We start from the raw sequence: 17364 nt of genomic DNA on the forward strand, positions 1-17364 counted from the left end.
AGACAACAAAAAGATATATGAAGACTTCACCTTTTATAGACAAAACGACCAAACCATTAACAATCAACTGATTATTATAATAATGAAAATAATTGTTATTATAAAATAATTAAGGCGATTTCTGGTCTATTTTTTTTTGTTTTTTGTAACTAAAAATAGTTTATATAGTAATAATAATGATGAAGAAATCTGAGAACCAGGAGTAAAAGAGTCGGGCCTGCGTGCAGGATGTTGTCTTCACCATCACATCAAAGTCTCATTTTCTGTCTGTTTTATCTGCACTTTGTTGCAGCAGATCAAAGTCTCTCATTTCTTTCCTTCTTGTTGTTTTGCCTCAGACGTTCAATCAGCTGGATTTTACTCTCTGGACAAAATAACCAGAACATCTCAAACACTCCACTGGATAAACTACACAACTGAATTTGATAAATACACTTAAAAATTGTTATTTTTCTGCTTATTTTCTTTTTGTGTTTTATCTTCTTTATGTGTGTGTTTGTGTTACTCATCAATACACTGCAGTTCATGTTATAATCATGTTGTTTAATGATGATACGCCCATAATTAAGATAAAAAATAAAGTAATTGAGTCTATTATTGTGAAATCTTGAATATTTTCAGTAGCAAATAACACATGAATCAATAAAAAGGATCCTCAAGATATAAATAGGGAGGAAATGATAGAATACTGATCAAAATTAGAGCTGAACCAATTAATCTATCAGTCGATCAACAGAAACTGAATCAATTACTCATTTTTTAAGCAAAAATACCAAACATTGTCTAATTCTAGTTCCTCTAGTGTGAACATTTCCTGCATTTCTGTTTTCTATCAGTATAAATCAAATATCTTTGGACTGCTGCTCAGACAAAACCATATCTGAAGACGTCACCTGAGGTTCTGAGAAACTGTGATGAGTATTTTTAATGATTTTCAGACGTCTTACAAACCAAACGTTTCATGGAAACAACGGATCTGAAAAACAAATGTCAGGAGATTCATATCAAAAGAAAAATGATTAGAAAAAGGATTATTAGTTTACGTGTAGGAATAAAAGAGGAGAATATTTACTTTTATCTTTCACTTAAGTCCAAAGTTCCTTTTTTAGAAACTAGTTGTGGTTGTTGAATTAAATCCAGTTGGTTAGTTGAGTGAAAGATGGTGGTCATGGTTAAATAACTGTTACTGAAATGTTTTATGTCCACACACACGAGAATAAAAGAAGGGAGACTGACTCCCTGGTTACCTGAACATCCATCTAATATCTACCAGCACCTTTAATTAAAGTTAATATTGACAGCAGGTGAGACGCCTGGCGCCTGTTTGAACAGCTGTGATTAGGAGGTTTTGGTTTCTACGCAGCATCGTCTGGTTCTGAGACAGCAAACAACAAACTGGTTCTGGTCCCGGGTTTTATCTTTAAAAGGGTTTTAAGTTTCGACCGCAGCCTGTGGTTCATGATTCATGCGTTGTAGAGAGCAGCGTTTGTCTGACTGAGAGTAAACACAGAATTAGATTGTCGCTTTAGTACAGAAATGTTCGATACATCCAGTTACAGCTAATGCAGGTGTATCTAATAAAGTGGTGTCTGAGAGTATGTTTGAGGAAACATAATAATAATTAAAGCTGCAAGCAGCGTTGGTCGGGACCTCGCACCTCTGGCCCGTCGGGATCAGATTGTTTTGCTTTTTAAAAATGAGGGATATTTCTTACAAGTGTGGTGTGCTTTTATTTTGAAAGTTTGATTGACATGTGTACTGTCAGGTGTGTAGAGACAATAAGTAACTGCACACATCTTTTATTGTTTTTGAGATATTAGAGTGTGAGTTTTAAAGTCTTTTCTTGCTCCTCCTGTGATTTTATAATGAGTGTGTATTGCGGAATGTTTCACAGCACTGAGGGAGTGACATCACCAGGAGCAGTTGGAGAGGAGGATTTTAGGGTACGCTTCTTGTGAAATCTCCTCATAAATCTCATGACTTTGGCCAAATCTTACATTAAAAATCATTTTTTAGTAGGAAATTTCGTGGCGAATCCATTGATACAGGTTTGAAAGTGGTCAGACTTATAGTTTAGACATCAGAAGCCTCTGTTTGACACAAAGTTCATGCCCATAGATTGCCTCCCCATTGGTTTACATTGTAAGGGTGATGTGGCACTGCAACTTTCAGGGCTTATTAAATCCAAACCGTTCGAGTTATTACAAAGTTTTTAACTTTTTTTCAGCACAGTGTCATAAGTCATGTATTAAAGTTTGAAGCAGATACCATTAACACCCTCGGAGGGGACAGCGTTTTTTCACGGTCCAAAATTGGGTCAAAGTCTTATTTTGAAATTGAGATTGCTGACTTCCTGTTGGATTTAGGTCAGGAGTGTCAGCATATGATTTGTAGGTCTTGATGAGACGAATAATTGAGTTTTGGTTTGATCTTTCTAAAACATTCCTACAGGCCGTGGCGGCCATTTTAGTTACATAGATGGCACTAGAGAGCATATTTTGGCACTTTAGGGGTTAATTTTTCCATTTTATCAAAATTTTCACCAGACCTGATGTGTGTGCCAAATTTGGTCAAATTTAAGGTTTAAGGGGCGTAATAAGAAAGAAAGAAAGAAACAAACAAACAAGCACAAAAAACAGTAGGGTCCTCGCCCTTAGACAAGGACTCACATTGAGTCGGATTATTGTCGCAATATTTCACTAAGTTTAATGTTAACTGATAACGATACCATACTTTTTAAAACTTCTACAATCTACTACTGCTAACTTACTTTTAAATTCAATTAATATAATAAATCACTTCTTTCTGCACATCTCCATCAGTCCTCTGCTGTTAAACTACTGACCCACATTACACTGTTCATTCAGTTCATCTCTGTGATTCTACCTCACAAGTTACTTTTTACGCATTTGTATTTGTACATTTTTCTATTTACTTATTGTGTATTTATTATTATTATTACTATATTATTTTATGGTAGTTTTTACCTTTTTTTAACTTATTTACTTCCTCTTTCCTGACTGTGTTGAGCAGTTGTAACAAAGCTTCATTTTACAGCCGAATAATTGAAGCGTAAATCTGCGTTCAGCGCGGCAGCTTTATGATCCTCAAAGAACAAGAACCTGCAGCTCGTTTTATACTGAAGGTTATAAATCTCAGCTCAGCTTCCTGTAGGGAAGCTACGGAAACATTTTAATAACACAAGAGATTAATTTATAAAATATCAGTACTGTCAAGTCTAAAGTAATCAGCAACTATTCCGATCATCGATTAAGCTGTAAGTTGTTTCTCGTTCTTTTATAAACTTCATGTCTTTGGACAAAATAAGACATTTGAGTTTCACTACTTTCTGACGTTTTATAAAGCAAAACATTCAAAGTATCTTACTGCATAATCGGTTAGTTTTGTAGTTAATTTTGAAGTAAAAGTGCTGAAAACTCACTGATTTCAGCTTGTAAAATGTGAATATTTACTGGTTTTCTTTTTTTTTGTGATTATAAACTAAATACGGGTTTTAGACTGATGGTCGATACAACAAGCTTCTAGGAAATCATGATGTGCATTTTATAAACCAAAACAATGAATTGATCATAGAATAAATCATTGTCAGATTAATAAATACTATTATTTTGTTGCAGCACTATCTGACAGTAACAAATATTAGAAACCAGGAACATCGAAGCAGAAAACTTAAAAAGTATCACAAAGCAAAACTGCAGTGAAAATAATTAATAGCTTAATCAGCAATGAAAATAATCATTAGTTGTAACATCAAAGAAATACTAATTGTAATTGTATTTACTGTTGAAGTGGTTTGTAGATTCATCACATGAAGCAGAAGTTCAAGACAATAATTAATGTTTAAATGATTCATCAAGTAAACATCTTTAAATATTTACTATAAATACTCTGAGGACTATTCTCCGAGCAACAGAATTCAGTTTAACCGTCCAGATGTTGAACCGTCTTTATCTCATTCTTTACGTTACATAAATGAATTTTTTACTCTAAAAACGACGGTTAAAATCAGTATTTGTGTAAGTCCCGTTAATGTGTCCGTTAAATGGAGGCTGCGGGGGTAAGAGCTCACCTGGACCTGGTACATGTCTCCGGGTCAGACGGTTCCAGCAGCTCTCGGATCAGCGGGACGAAGCCTGGAGCTTCAGCCGCCAGGAGTCCACCCCTAACCGGCTCCGCTGCGCCGAACCGCGCGGTGCCTTTCACCTCTGCAGCCTCCGCAAAACGACGCCGATACTCGGGGTCCGCTCCTCCTCCCGGTCCGCACTGGCTCTGTCTCCCGGTCCTCTCTCGCTCTGTCTCCCGGTCCTCTCTAGCTCTGTCTCCTGGTCCTCTCTCGCTCTGTCTCCCGGTCCTCTCTAGCTCTGTCTCCCGGTCCTCTCTCGCTCTGTCTCCCGGTCCTCTCTCGCTCTGTCTCCCGGTCCTCTTTAGCTCTGTCTTCCGGTCCTCTCTCGCTCTGTCTCCCGGTCCTCTCTAGCTCTGTCTTCCGGTCCTCTTTAGCTCTGTCTCCCGGTCCACACTGGCTCTGTCTTCCGGTCCTCTCTCGCTCTGTCTCCCGGTCCTCTTTAGCTCTGTCTCCCGGTCCTCTCTAGCTCTGTCTCCCGGTCCGCACTGGCTCTGTCTCCCGGTCCTCTCTAGGTCTGTCTCCCGGTCCTCTCTAGCTCTGTCTCCCGGTCCTCTCTAGCTCTGTTGCCCGGTCCTCTCTGTCCAGTCTGTCCGACGCCGAAGCACCCAGAAGCCGCGGGATTTTCGCATCTCGCTCCGTTCCGGTGATGGGCGGGATGAAAACAAACCGAGCACAGCCGATCTGTGCCGAGCTACTCCGAGGTCAACTACCCGAGCCCTCCCGAGCCACACACACGGTGACTTCCGTTGTTAAAACGTTCGCCAGAAAACAAAACAGTGAAATTCAATCTAAAAGACATTTGTGGAAGTTTTATAGTTGCAGCTCTCACACTATTGTTATCTTCGCTCTTTATTATTATTATTCTGTATGTTTTACTACTTCAGCATACTTTCAGATACAGAAACCATCAATTATCGAAATGTTGAGCCTTTTCAGGGAGATAGGCTACTGCTGCCATTCAGTTTTTTAAAATGTTTTATACTTTTTTAATGTACTATGATGGAAAGTCAATGGGAGGAATGTTTTAAAGTATTCATGCTTCATGGACAGGCGTCTTATCATATTAAAACATGGGGCCGATAGCGCCACCATGTGGTCAATTAATACGTGCTTTACTTTTTAGCTAATAGTAATATCTCAAAAAACCATTGGGTTGGCAAAACAATATTTGCCCAGTGTGTTCCTTGGCTGATGCTGATTGGACGGATATAGGCAACGCTGGAAAAACATCACTTAAAGTTTGTCTGAAATTTGTTTCCAAACTTCTGAAGGTGCAGCCTGATGCCCTCAACAGGCCGTAACTCCTCAATACTGAATCTGACTGCAAGCAAATTTGGGATGTTGTGCATCAGTCACACTGCACAAGTCTGTAACATTTGATACAACTGTACCCAGAGGGAGCGCTAAAGTAACATTATAACATGATATTTCTGTAATTACTTCGTCTTTAATCAAATTAAACTTGGTACACAAGTTCTTCATGAGAATCTGCACAACATATTAAATTATGGCACCAATAGCCCCACCTTAGTAAAACACCAATATACTGCTTATTAACTGCCATATCTCTTTAATGTAGTTTTCCATGCTAACCAAATTCAGCAAAGTTTTACAGATTGGGATGCTGAACAAGTGTGTAGCATTTGGTACAATTTCACCTGTAGGGGGCCCTAAAAGATTTTAAAACTGGAGCAGCAGCAGCTCATAGCAGCAGCTAGCAGCTGGATGACACATATAAACCTGCTTCTGATTATTAAGAAATCTGTTTAAATGAGAGAACCAACAGAGTGTTTATACACAACAATTTCCCTCATTGTTTTAGTGGTAATACACTGAAACACAATGATTACATTTGTTCCACCCATACAGTGTGTCTTTAAATAAGAATCAAAGTTATGTCACTTCTGGTTCTTTTTTTTAATCTCTGTGCTTGATGCATGAAACACATGAGAAACACCTGAGGCGATGTAAATGAAACCTGCAGGTTAAATATTGATTTCAAACTGACAAAAGTTTTCATATTTTCACTAAAATATTGCTAAAATACTTCCTTCTTTCTACAAAAGCAGTGTGTGTGTGTGTGAATATACTATATTTCCTTTGGGCAATTAATATTTTTACTTTAAACTTTCAACTAAATATTAAATATATTTTCCTGCTTAAGTATTCAGATCTGTGTAAATGACATGTCCTGTGCTAAACACAAAATTACATTAATATAATTATATAATTGTGCATTTTTTGCCAAATCTTTTATGCATTTTCCGTAGACATTCATATTTTTTTATTTTTTTGTTTTAATGACAGTCTGTACATGTATTTATTTGATGTTTTGGTTTCTTTCTGAACACTGAACAGCTTAAAAACCTACCAGCACACGTCACAGCAGGTAGTTTAGATGTTGGTTGTGCTGATTTTTATTTTTTGGTTTTGCTAACATACAAATAAGTTTACAGTTTTCCAACAAAAACCCCTCATACATGGAAAGTACAAGTGTGATTAACTTTTTCACATATTTAGAAATTTCTCTGCTGTTAATGTCTGCAAGCAGCTTTTTTGTTCTTTCCAATAATATAAGAATATTGAAAAATTAAAATCACTTTGACAGATTTATGACTGCAAAATTGAATAACTTTATTTCGGTTGGATTTCACAACTTCTGTCACTTCTGCTGTTTTTGTAGCCATGTTAGTCAATCCACTTTGGTTCAGACGGAAATATCTCAACAACTATTCCATAGATTGTCATAAAATTCTGTGCAGACATTCAAGATCCCCAGAGGACAAATCTGTCAAACTTCGGTGATGCTCTGACTTCTCATCGAATGCCATCGTCTGGTCAAAATTTACAAGGGTCACCAGATAAATCTGAGGGGTCATGTGCAAGCAGAAGGGCTGAAAAATAAAGCCAACGCAGAAGTGCCAAAAACTGCAGTTCCTCAAATGACCACTTAAGGCTCCAGAAGCGAGTCAATCCCCATAAACCCCCATGTTAAATAAACATGTTTACAGCCTGGTACAGAAAACCGTTTTGGTCTCTATAGCTACATGACAACTGTACGGGGGGGTGAGTTATTTTTATATAACTCACCCGTTTGAATTTTATTATAAAGCTTAAAGTTATGCATAATTAAAGGCAAGGCCACTTTGACTGACAGTTGGGTGCCGTCACAGGCAAGTCGCTACCATGGCGACAACGTTGGTTAGGTACTGTAACCCCAGATGGCGTAACCCCAGATTCACAGAGTATAGCCGTAGCCGTCGCCTAAAAAAGTCTTGTTCAGTGTTTGGTTGCACTAACAGACCCTCTGAGGAGTCAAATGTTGAGTTTTTCTGACAAATACATTTTGTTTGAATGGTTTTAAGCCTGTTTTTTCGCTAGCAAAAATTAGCATTCGCATTATCACAGTTAACCATAGAGTGTAAATGCACTGCGCTAACCAAGCTAGCAGCTAGCATTAGGGTCAGCTCCCCTTCTCATCCAAATACGGTCACTTGTGGCTCTAAAAATCCAAGATGGCGACAGTCAAAATGCAAACTTGAGGCTTCAGAATGGGAGTCCACAAACCAATACATGATGTCATGGTGGCTACGTCCATTATTTTTATACAGTCTATGGTTGTGAGATGATTAATGGGAGAGGAAAGAAAACATTTTTTGCAATGAGTTTAGAGGGAATAATCTATGACAGCATTATAGTGCCAAAATCCTTGAGCACAAACGCATACGGATGTAGAGGAACCATGCACGCAACTCAAACAGCCGTGCATGTCACTCAAAGCAGCCTTGCCTTTAATTATGCATAACTTTAAGCAGTAATAAAATTCAAACGGGTGAGTTACATAAAAATTCACCCCACGTACAGTTGTCATGAACGGGGAAATTAGCTACAGAGACCAAAACTGTTCTTTGTACCAGGCTGTAAACACGTTTATTTCTGCTGTAAAGTTGGGCATTTTAACATGGAGGTCTAGGGGGCGTCCTTGGGCAAGATACTGAACCCGTAATTGCTCCCGATGGCTGTGCCAGCACCCTGCGTGGTAGCTTGCCGCCATCGGTGTGTGAGTGTGTGAATGTGGCTTGTAGTGTAAAAAGTGCTTTGAGTGGTTGGAAAACTAGGAAGGCGCCTTATAAGTGCAGTCCATTTACCATTTTACCATATTGTTTTTGCAAGCGCTTTCACAGCACTGGTGCAGAATATCTCTGCTCACATAAGGCTTTGAGCATGTGCAGAATCCGAAGGAGCGTGTGACTGTTATCCCTGAGCACACAACTACTATCATTACTCTTCTGCTCACAAGACTTCCACTTGCTCGCTCACAAGTGGTTTTTCTTTTTGGCAATAATTGGGCGGACCCAGTCACCATTGTATTCCCTAATATAATTGGTTGGACAGCTAGGTATGGCAACACCACTTGGACAAACCACATCAGCCAGTTCTATATGAAAAGTGCCCTGAGATAACTTCTATTGTGATTTGGTGCTATATAAATAAAACTGAAACTAATAAAACTGTGAAACTGTTTGGTTCTTTGGCTCTGCACGTTATAAAAGTAGTGTTAAAAAATAAAAGTATACAAACTTTCAGTATCTGCTTGAGCATTAATTCTGAAAAAAATACAAGCTATTGCCTACATTATCACAACTATACAGAAAAGCCAATAAACTAATTTTCCTAGCTGGTTGTAGTTTTGTCATTTTGTTGTGGTGTTACAGATGATACTGACAATGTCTTTATACCTGTTGTGATGACTTCTGCTCTACTGTTGGGTTATCGCTCCCTGTGTGTGGCCTATGAACATCACACACACAAATACATGCACTGGATATACTGTGTGTATATATAATTAATATATATCAATCTTAATGTTGTGTTAATGTTCATATTATTGTTATTGTGTACTGTCCAAATATTTGTATGTTGATGTTTTTTTCTTATTGCAGTGTATTTCTGTAGTAATTTGTCTAAAATGCCACACTATGTAAGCAATTGTTTTAGTAAAAAAATTAAGTTACACTTTGGCGATGGGAAAGTCAATGCTGATTGAACAATAATGAAAATGTAATGCAGACTGTAGACCGCTCACTTTACTTACATGCTGCCCTTTTCTAATAGTGTGTAATGCTACAGTAAATCAGAGGCATGCATACCAGAGTTAAATAGAAGATATTTATTTGCACAAAAACAGGAACAGGAAACAGAACTTTTGGCTGACCCTACAAACCCCTGGCTACATTCACTGTGGGGAAAAACAATTGAGGAAGTCCATCAGGTGGAAGGTCTGAGGTAGAGCAAAGGGTTTGGAGAAGATAGAAGACGAAGAGGAAGAGCTGTGACAGAACTGACAAGTGTGATGGCTTCCCTTCTATGTAAAAAAATAATAATAATTTAAAAAGAGTGAACATCAAACATCACATAATGTAAAACAATTCTGACCTGTTTTTTTTTTTGCTGCCAATCATAGACTGTATCTAAATACTGTCTATGCTGCCAAAACTTTAATGGGAAATCCAAATCCAGCATCACCCTACTGGATTTTGCCTTTCAGACACAGGGCAATACTTTTTAAAATTATATATCCCAGAGGGGTGAAATGAATTTTGTGAAAATTTGGCCAGGACCTCTATGCTTTACCTGAGGATGTTGTACAATGCTTCCACCAATACAGAAAACAAAGGAAGTAATCATACTGTTAATAAAGCACCAGGCTTTATACGTCCTCCCAGGATGGGCAGACCTCCACCAGCATCGCTGGGTGAGGGCAGAGAAGATATCTCGCAATTCCTGCTTCATTCCTGCCTCAAACTTCAAACTAGGGCTGAGTATCATTTAACAAATTACGATACCAGTACCCTTAAAGTGATACTGATACCAATAGAGTGCTTCATTCGATACCTTTTTTTCCCTATTTCATTTGATACCCATCATGTGAATGGAAGCATTCAGTTGCGTAAAATGCCACCACTCCTCTCCATCCAAATGATTTTTACACAATACATTTTAAAAGTGCTGAATAGGAGAAGGAGGCTGTGCTTCAACAATGGGATTCTCAGTGGAGAACTAAACCGAAGATCCAGCAAGCATGTTCCAGAAATATGGATGGGTAGCACATCTCAAATTTCCTAGTCAAGGAGGACAAAATACTAACATTTCACTTGTTTATATGACTCATATCACAAAAGAAAAATGGTTTGAGTATACAGATTCAATTTGGTCTTATATACAAGGGCAGAGTTAATACACAGCTGGGATTTGGACCCAATTGCTTAAGAACCAATCACTTTTCTCATCCCATGGGTCTAGGTACAGGGACCAATCACAAGTACATAGTTAAATCTGATTTAAACCCAATTACATACATGACTGCTGACCCCAGGAGTATATGAGAAATGCATTTGTTTTGTTATGTAATGTATGTTTTCTTTGACAGCATTGAATAAAACCTAATGTGATGTAAGGTGAAGGTCTTTACTTGTATGTATAGCAAAAATCTTTTCTCTGGAAATCCTTCACGTTTACTGTATGTTCTTCTAATAGTGTATAATGCTACAGTAAATCAGAGGCATGCATACCAGAGTTAAATAGAAGATATTTATTTGCACAAAAACAGGAACAGGAAACAGAACTTTTGGCTGACCCTACAAACCCCTGGCTACATTCACTGTGGGGAAAAACAATTGTGGAAGTCCATCAGGTGGAAGGTCTGAGGTAGAGCAAAGGGTTTGGAGAAGATAGAAGACGAAGGGAGAGGGAGAGGAAGAGCTGTGACAGAACTGACAAGTGTGATGGCTTCCCTTCTATGTAAAAAAATAATAATAATTAAAAAAGAGTGAACATCAAACATCACATAATGTATAAAAATTCTGGCCTTTTTTTGTTTTTTTGCTGCCAAAACTTTAGTGTGAAATCCAAATCCAGCATCACCCTACTGGATTTTGCCTTTCAGACACAATACTTTTTAAAATTATATATCCCAGAGGGGTGAAATGAACTCTGTCATGCAAAAAATTTGGCCAGGACCTCTATGCTTTACCTGAGGATGATGTACAATGCTTCCACCAATACACAAAACAAAGGTAGCCATCACACTTTTAATTAAGGGCTTTATCCATCTTCCCAGGGTGGGCAGTACCGGTTGAGATCTTGCAAGTCATGCTTGATCCCTGCGTCGAGCTTCACACTAGGGCTGTATCATTTAAAAAATTACAATACCAGTACCAACACCAGTACCCTTAAAGTGATACTGATACTGATACCAATAAAGTATTTCATTTGATACCCATCATGTGATTGGAAGCATTCAGTTGCATAAAATGCCACCATTCCTCCCCATCCAAATGATTTTTACACAAATATATTCTGAAAGTATCCAAATTATTAAAATATTGATTTTATAATTTTGTGGCATCTTTGCATCCTGATCTGCCAACTCTATTAAATACACTGCACTCGACTTCACGACCACAGACTCTACAGGTTGCAGTTTCTGCGGTGGTGGACCAACTACACATCACATTAAATCAATCTCTTCATCTAAACCATCAACCTGTCTCTTAGACCCCATCCCAACAAGGTTGCTTAAGGAAGCCTTACCCTTAGTGAGCACTTCTTTACTAGATATGATCAATCTGTCTTTAGTAACAGGCTATGTACCACAGTCCTTTAAAGTAGCTGTAATTAAACCTGTAACTAAACCTAATCAGTTATGTGACTTTCTACATAACAATAGTTTATTTGAGGATTTTCAGTCAGGATTTAGAGGCATCATAGCACAGAGACAGCACTGGTGAAAGTCACAAATGACCTCCTAACTGCATCAGACAAAGGATTTGTCTCCATACTTGTCCTGTTAGATCTTAGTGCTGCATTCGACACAATTGACCATCAAATCCTTTTGCAGAGACTGGAACATTTAATTGGCATTAAAGGAACTGCATTAAGCTGGTTTAAGTCCTATTTATCAGACCGATTTCAGTTTGTACATGTGAATGATGAATCCTCCGTGAAGGCAAAAGTTAGACACGGAGTTCCACAAGGTTCTGTACTTGGACCAATTCTATTCACCTTATATATGCTTCCTTTAGGTAATATTATTAGGAAACACTCACAACACACAGATTTTCATTGTTATGCAGATGATACCCAATTATATTTATCAATGAAACCAGATGAAACCAATCAGTTAAACAATCTCCAAGCATGCCTTAAGGACATAAAGACCTGGATGACCTGCAATTTTCTGCTACTAAATTCAGATAAAACTGAAGTTATTGTGTTTGGCCCTAAACACCTTAGAAACACATTATCTAATGATATAGCTACTTTTTTTTTTGACGTACAGCCACAGACTACATATCCAAATGTGTTTTTTACAATTGGTTTTACAGCCCGTTCTCACAAGGAAAATGACAGTATAGGTCTAAAATTCAGGCTGGCAAAAACGTCTAATTGTTACGTTAATTATGAACCAGTTCAGATGACGTCAATATGACTGACTTCCTTATTAGAAGGAGGGAGTAGAGGGGATGGCAAAAAGGCAAAAAGTGGCCTTTGCTGCAGGAGACCACTGTTTGCCTCCCACTTTAACCGCAAGTTGGACGAAACCGCAGTGTCTTTTTTACAAGCATGTGTACAACTTGTAGTAGTTACTACAAGTACTACTTTATTTATAAAATATTTACTTTTGTACATGAATATTTTAACCAGGTTTCTAAGTGTTTACCTGCTGTTTTACATTACTAAGTCACAACACTGTTCATCGTGTCATGGAGCAGGTCGTCCACGTGTAGGAGTAAAACAGTCGTCTGTCTGAAGACTGCCATCTTGTGTCCAAACTTATTAACAGCAACTGAAACTCTGGCAGCCAATTCAGCGCCTGTACAAAACCATGTTACAATTAAAACAGAATAACAAACAGTTTACACAAATATATTAACAAATAAGCTGTTGAGCTGTTTTTAACATAGCGAAAAATGATCCAAATACTTATCTATTGCTTAAAACATTATTTTTACCTGTCTGCCCACATGTTTTAGTTTTTTCCCCCAGTAATAATTTCCAGAACTACCCTCTACATGTACCCTGGTTAGAAAGAACTGTTGTGTACTAACAGTATGAAGTATAAACTGTTTACTGAAGATGGTAGTTAGCAGTTAGTACAAAAGAAAGTGATGTAAAATATCTGCTAACATGAATGTATAATTTGAAGATTTATACTGGTAGAAACACAAGAGTGTGTCCAATCCTGTGTGTTCCTGCTCTGAAGCAGCTCCGCCCCTCATCTGACACAAACCAGTAAACAGATGTTATTATTCTGCTTCACTGAGAGGAGACGCACACACACTGAGAGACTGACAATCACATTCACCTTCTGATCAAAACCACCACGTCCACTGCGAGAGAACAGCTGGGATACTGGGATACTGGAATACTACCACTTCAACCTGCTACTGACTTCACACACTGAACAAGAGTTTCACAAGAGCAAAGACTCGGAGTGAAAGAAACTCTCTGGGAACAAGGTGTGACTGTCTTGCTGTTTGAGTGGTTTGTTTTCAGCTGGACTCTAAGACAAAATGGCTTCCAGATCAGAGAAGGATCTCTGCTGTCCTGTCTGCCATGACATCTTTAAACATCCTGTCCTCCTGTCATGTAGCCACAGCCTCTGTAAAGTCTGTCTGCAGAGCTGGTGGAGAGAGAAACCAATCCAACAGTGTCCAGTTTGTGAGAGAAAAACTTCAAAGATGGAACCACCCTGTAACTTGGCGTTAAAGAACCTGTGTGAGAGCTTCCTGCAGGACAGAGATCAGAGAGCTTCAGCAGGCTCTGAGGCTCTCTGCAGTCTGCACTCTGAGAAACTCAAACTTTTCTGTCTGGACCATCAGCAGCCAGTGTGTCTCGTCTGCAGAGATTCAGAAAAACACACCAACCACAGATTCAAACCCATCGATGAAGCTGCACGACAACACAAGAAGAAACTTGAGGAAACTCTGGAGCTTTTAAAGAAGAAGTTAAAGGTTTGTGAACAAGTTAAAGTGAAGTTCAATCAAACAGCAGAACACATGAAGGTCCAGGCCCGACGCACAGAGAGGCAGATCGAGGAGCAGTTTAAGAAGCTTCACCAGTTTCTAGAAGAGGAAGAGGAGGCCAGGATGGCTGCTCTGAGGGAGGAAGAAGAGCAGAAGAGTCAGATGATGAAGGAGAAGATGGAGGCTCTGAGCAGAGAGATAGCAGCTCTTTCACACACAGTCAGAGCCACAGAGGAGGAGCTGAGAGCTGAAGACGTCTCATTCCTGCACAACTACAAGGCTGCAGTGGAAAGAGTCCAGCGCTGCCCCCTGCTGGATGATCCACAGCTGCTCTCAGGAGCTCTGATAGACCAGACCAAACACCTGGGCAACCTGACCTTCAACATCTGGAACAACATGAAGGAGATGGTCTCCTACACTCCTGTCATTCTGGATCCAAACACTGCAAATCCACAACTCATCCTGTCTGAAGATCTGACCAGTCTGAGACGAGTTGAGAAACAGCAGCTTCCTGATAATCCAGAGAGGATTAGAGACTACATCTCTGTTCTGGGCTCTGAGGGCTTTGACTCAGGGACTCACAGCTGGGATGTCGAGGTTGGATACAATTCCATGTGGGAACTGGGTGTGTTATCAGTGTCTGACCAGAGGAAAGGACACTTACGGTCTGGATTATGGAGACTGTGGTTCTTTGATCACGTATACAGAGCACTTTCCACATCACATGACATAATTCTCCCAGTGAAGAAGCAGCTCCAGAGGATCAGAGTGAGTCTGGACTGGAACAGAGGAAAGTTGTCGTTCTCTGATGCTGATACTAACACACACATACACACCTTCACACACACTTTCACTCAAACACTGTTTCCATATATTTGCACTGTGAAGGAATTCCCACTGAGGATTTTACCAGTGAAGGTCTCTGTAACTGTACAACAACACAGACGACGACGATGATGATGATGATGATGATGTCATCACACAAAGATCCATTGAAGGAATATCACTCATTATAAGGATCCATTATTACATCAAGTGTTCTGGTTCCTCAGACAATACATTTTATTGATCAGTGAATATCATCAAACATATAAACTACAGCTACAACTCACAATTATTGTCATTATTGATTAATCTGACAAATTATTTTCTCAACTAAATGTTTAATTTTTTGGTCTATAAACATCAGAAAATAGTGAAAAATCTCCAAGTCCAAGCTGATGTCTTCAGATGTCTCGTTCTACTCGACCAACAGTCCAAAACTCAAAGATATTCATTTTACACAGATAGAAACCAGAGAAAAGCAGAAGATCTGAGACATTAGTGATGCTGGAACCAGAGGATGGTCGGAGGGCTTTTGCTTAAAAATAACATTGATGATTAAATTGTTTCTGATTAATTTCCTGTCTAATTTCTGACAAATCAATTAATAAACTAATTGTTTTAGCTCTAATATGAACTGTGATGTCACCAATATGTAAATATGTAAAGTTGACTTTAGATGTCTTTAAAATGTTCACAGATTTAGCTTCTCTCACACTTTGAAGAACAAGTGTAGGACATCTTGCGGCCTTTTCTTTACTTTCATGGATAAAACAGCCTTTCTTTAATCTCAAATTGAGGAGGTGAGTAATTCCCATAGACACATGGAGAGTGCCTCACCCCTGGACCCCGAACTGACCTATTTGCCAAGTGGGGGTCTGACAACATGATACCAAAGTTTAACACTGTGACAAAATGGAGACTGAACAGACCTCCTGCAAGACTGTTTCTGACCAATAACTAAATTATGGCCTGAACTAAAAACATAAATGACCTTTGGGGTCATTTGAACCAGGAGAAAGGACTGATAACAAATGAACAGAAAACCCCCTTCTCTTATCCAAACAGACCAAGAGTCATAAACTGTAACTCATTCATAGAGTCTCCCTGCAAATCAGAGCCAATCCTGAATTTCTTGTGAATTAAATGTCTAATCATTATTCAAGTAATATAATGTTACTTGTCATGTAAATACACAAAGAATGGTATAACGTTGATATATATTAAACCTTAATTTCATTACATTTTTACTACGTGTGACAATACTGCCCTCTACTGATAAAGATTTTTAATTTTCTTAAGTTAAGAATGTTTATATGTTAACTATGCAATGGTAAGTGTTTAACCTTTGATATATTAACCTCATAGACAATCATATTATATATATATTATTATATATAATATTATACATAATATGATTTATTATATATATATAAATTTCAATAGTTAAATTACATAAGTAGTTGTATTGAATGAATGAAGTTACTGAAGCGATAGTAATATAAAAGTATTATGTTTGAAGAATTTCGGGTTGAAATTTTCTTTTCTCATTATGAAATAATAGTCATATTGAATGTTTATATTATGAAGTAAGAGTCATGTTGAATTTCTATTTGAACATGTGTCTGAAAGTTTAATCTAATCACATAAGTGTTTCTTTAATTGTATTTTACTACTAGAAATGTAGATGGTTTGAGAAAGTTGAATCAATGAAGGTTGGATGTCTAACATCAGGAAAAGCATTCCTTCCTGGATAAAAAACATCCAGCAGATGACAGAAACAACTATATTTCAGCTCTAATGTTTAATGTATTTTCTGAACATGAGAACCATGAGGACTCAAAGTTCTATAAAAAAGAAAATACTGTACTTGAGTTCCATTTATAACCTTTATTAAATAAACTTTCAGCTCAACATCAGCAGCAAATAAAATCATCAATAATGTTATTAAAATAAATCCATAAACATAAAAATATAGTTTCATTTCCAAAGTGCCCATTTTTATGTTTGAGGTAGATTATATTAATCTTTGCCGGCTGAACAACATCAGCTTGTATTCTTCTGACAAAGTGAATCAAACCAAAGGCAAAGTGCAGGTTAAATGAAAGACAAAGTGCAGTTTCTTACACCTACAGCAGTGTTTACAGCACATGTATGAAACTACAGCTCAGTGTGAATGAGTCAGACTCCATCTACTCTCTCTCAGTTGTTGGATTTGGTACAAGAAAACCAGAAAGGCTCAGAGGTCTTGGTTTGTAATGACGCTGTAATGATGTAAATTACTACGACACAAAACGCCACAATTGGTCCAAATAACAAGTCTTCTGTTGATTTGGACATTTCATGCAGAAAAGTTGCCGTAATTTAGCA

The 17364-nt window shown here is 38.1% G+C and overlaps 2 protein-coding genes across 3 annotated transcripts in view; one reads left to right on the forward strand and one right to left on the reverse strand.

Annotated features, from left to right (window-relative positions):
* Window positions 1-4818, reverse strand: part of pex5lb (peroxisomal biogenesis factor 5-like b) — a 57100-nt gene extending 52282 nt beyond the window's left edge. For both annotated transcript variants that reach the window (XM_067606987.1, XM_067606986.1), the window contains exon 1: window positions 4091-4818. In XM_067606987.1, coding sequence (XP_067463088.1) covers window positions 4091-4105 — 15 coding nt within the window. In that variant the 5' untranslated portion in view covers window positions 4106-4818. The remainder of the gene's footprint in view (window positions 1-4090) is intronic.
* An 8659-nt stretch (window positions 4819-13477) lies between these two features.
* On the forward strand, window positions 13478-16350 carry LOC137193469 (zinc-binding protein A33-like). The gene has a single exon (XM_067604693.1). The coding sequence runs from the start codon at window positions 13720-13722 to the stop codon at window positions 15127-15129; it is 1410 nt and encodes a 469-aa protein (XP_067460794.1). The 5' UTR covers window positions 13478-13719; the 3' UTR covers window positions 15130-16350.
* The last annotated feature ends 1014 nt before the right edge of the window (window positions 16351-17364 follow it).

The sequence above is a fragment of the Thunnus thynnus genome, chromosome 12 (assembly GCF_963924715.1).
Source record: "Thunnus thynnus chromosome 12, fThuThy2.1, whole genome shotgun sequence".
In the NCBI taxonomy this organism is placed as follows: Eukaryota; Metazoa; Chordata; class Actinopteri; order Scombriformes; family Scombridae; genus Thunnus; species Thunnus thynnus.

Coding starts and splice junctions, on each gene's coding strand:
- LOC137193469 (XM_067604693.1), top strand. CDS start 13,720: ATGGCTTCCAGATCAGAGAAGGATCTCTGCTGTCCTGTCTGCCATGAC.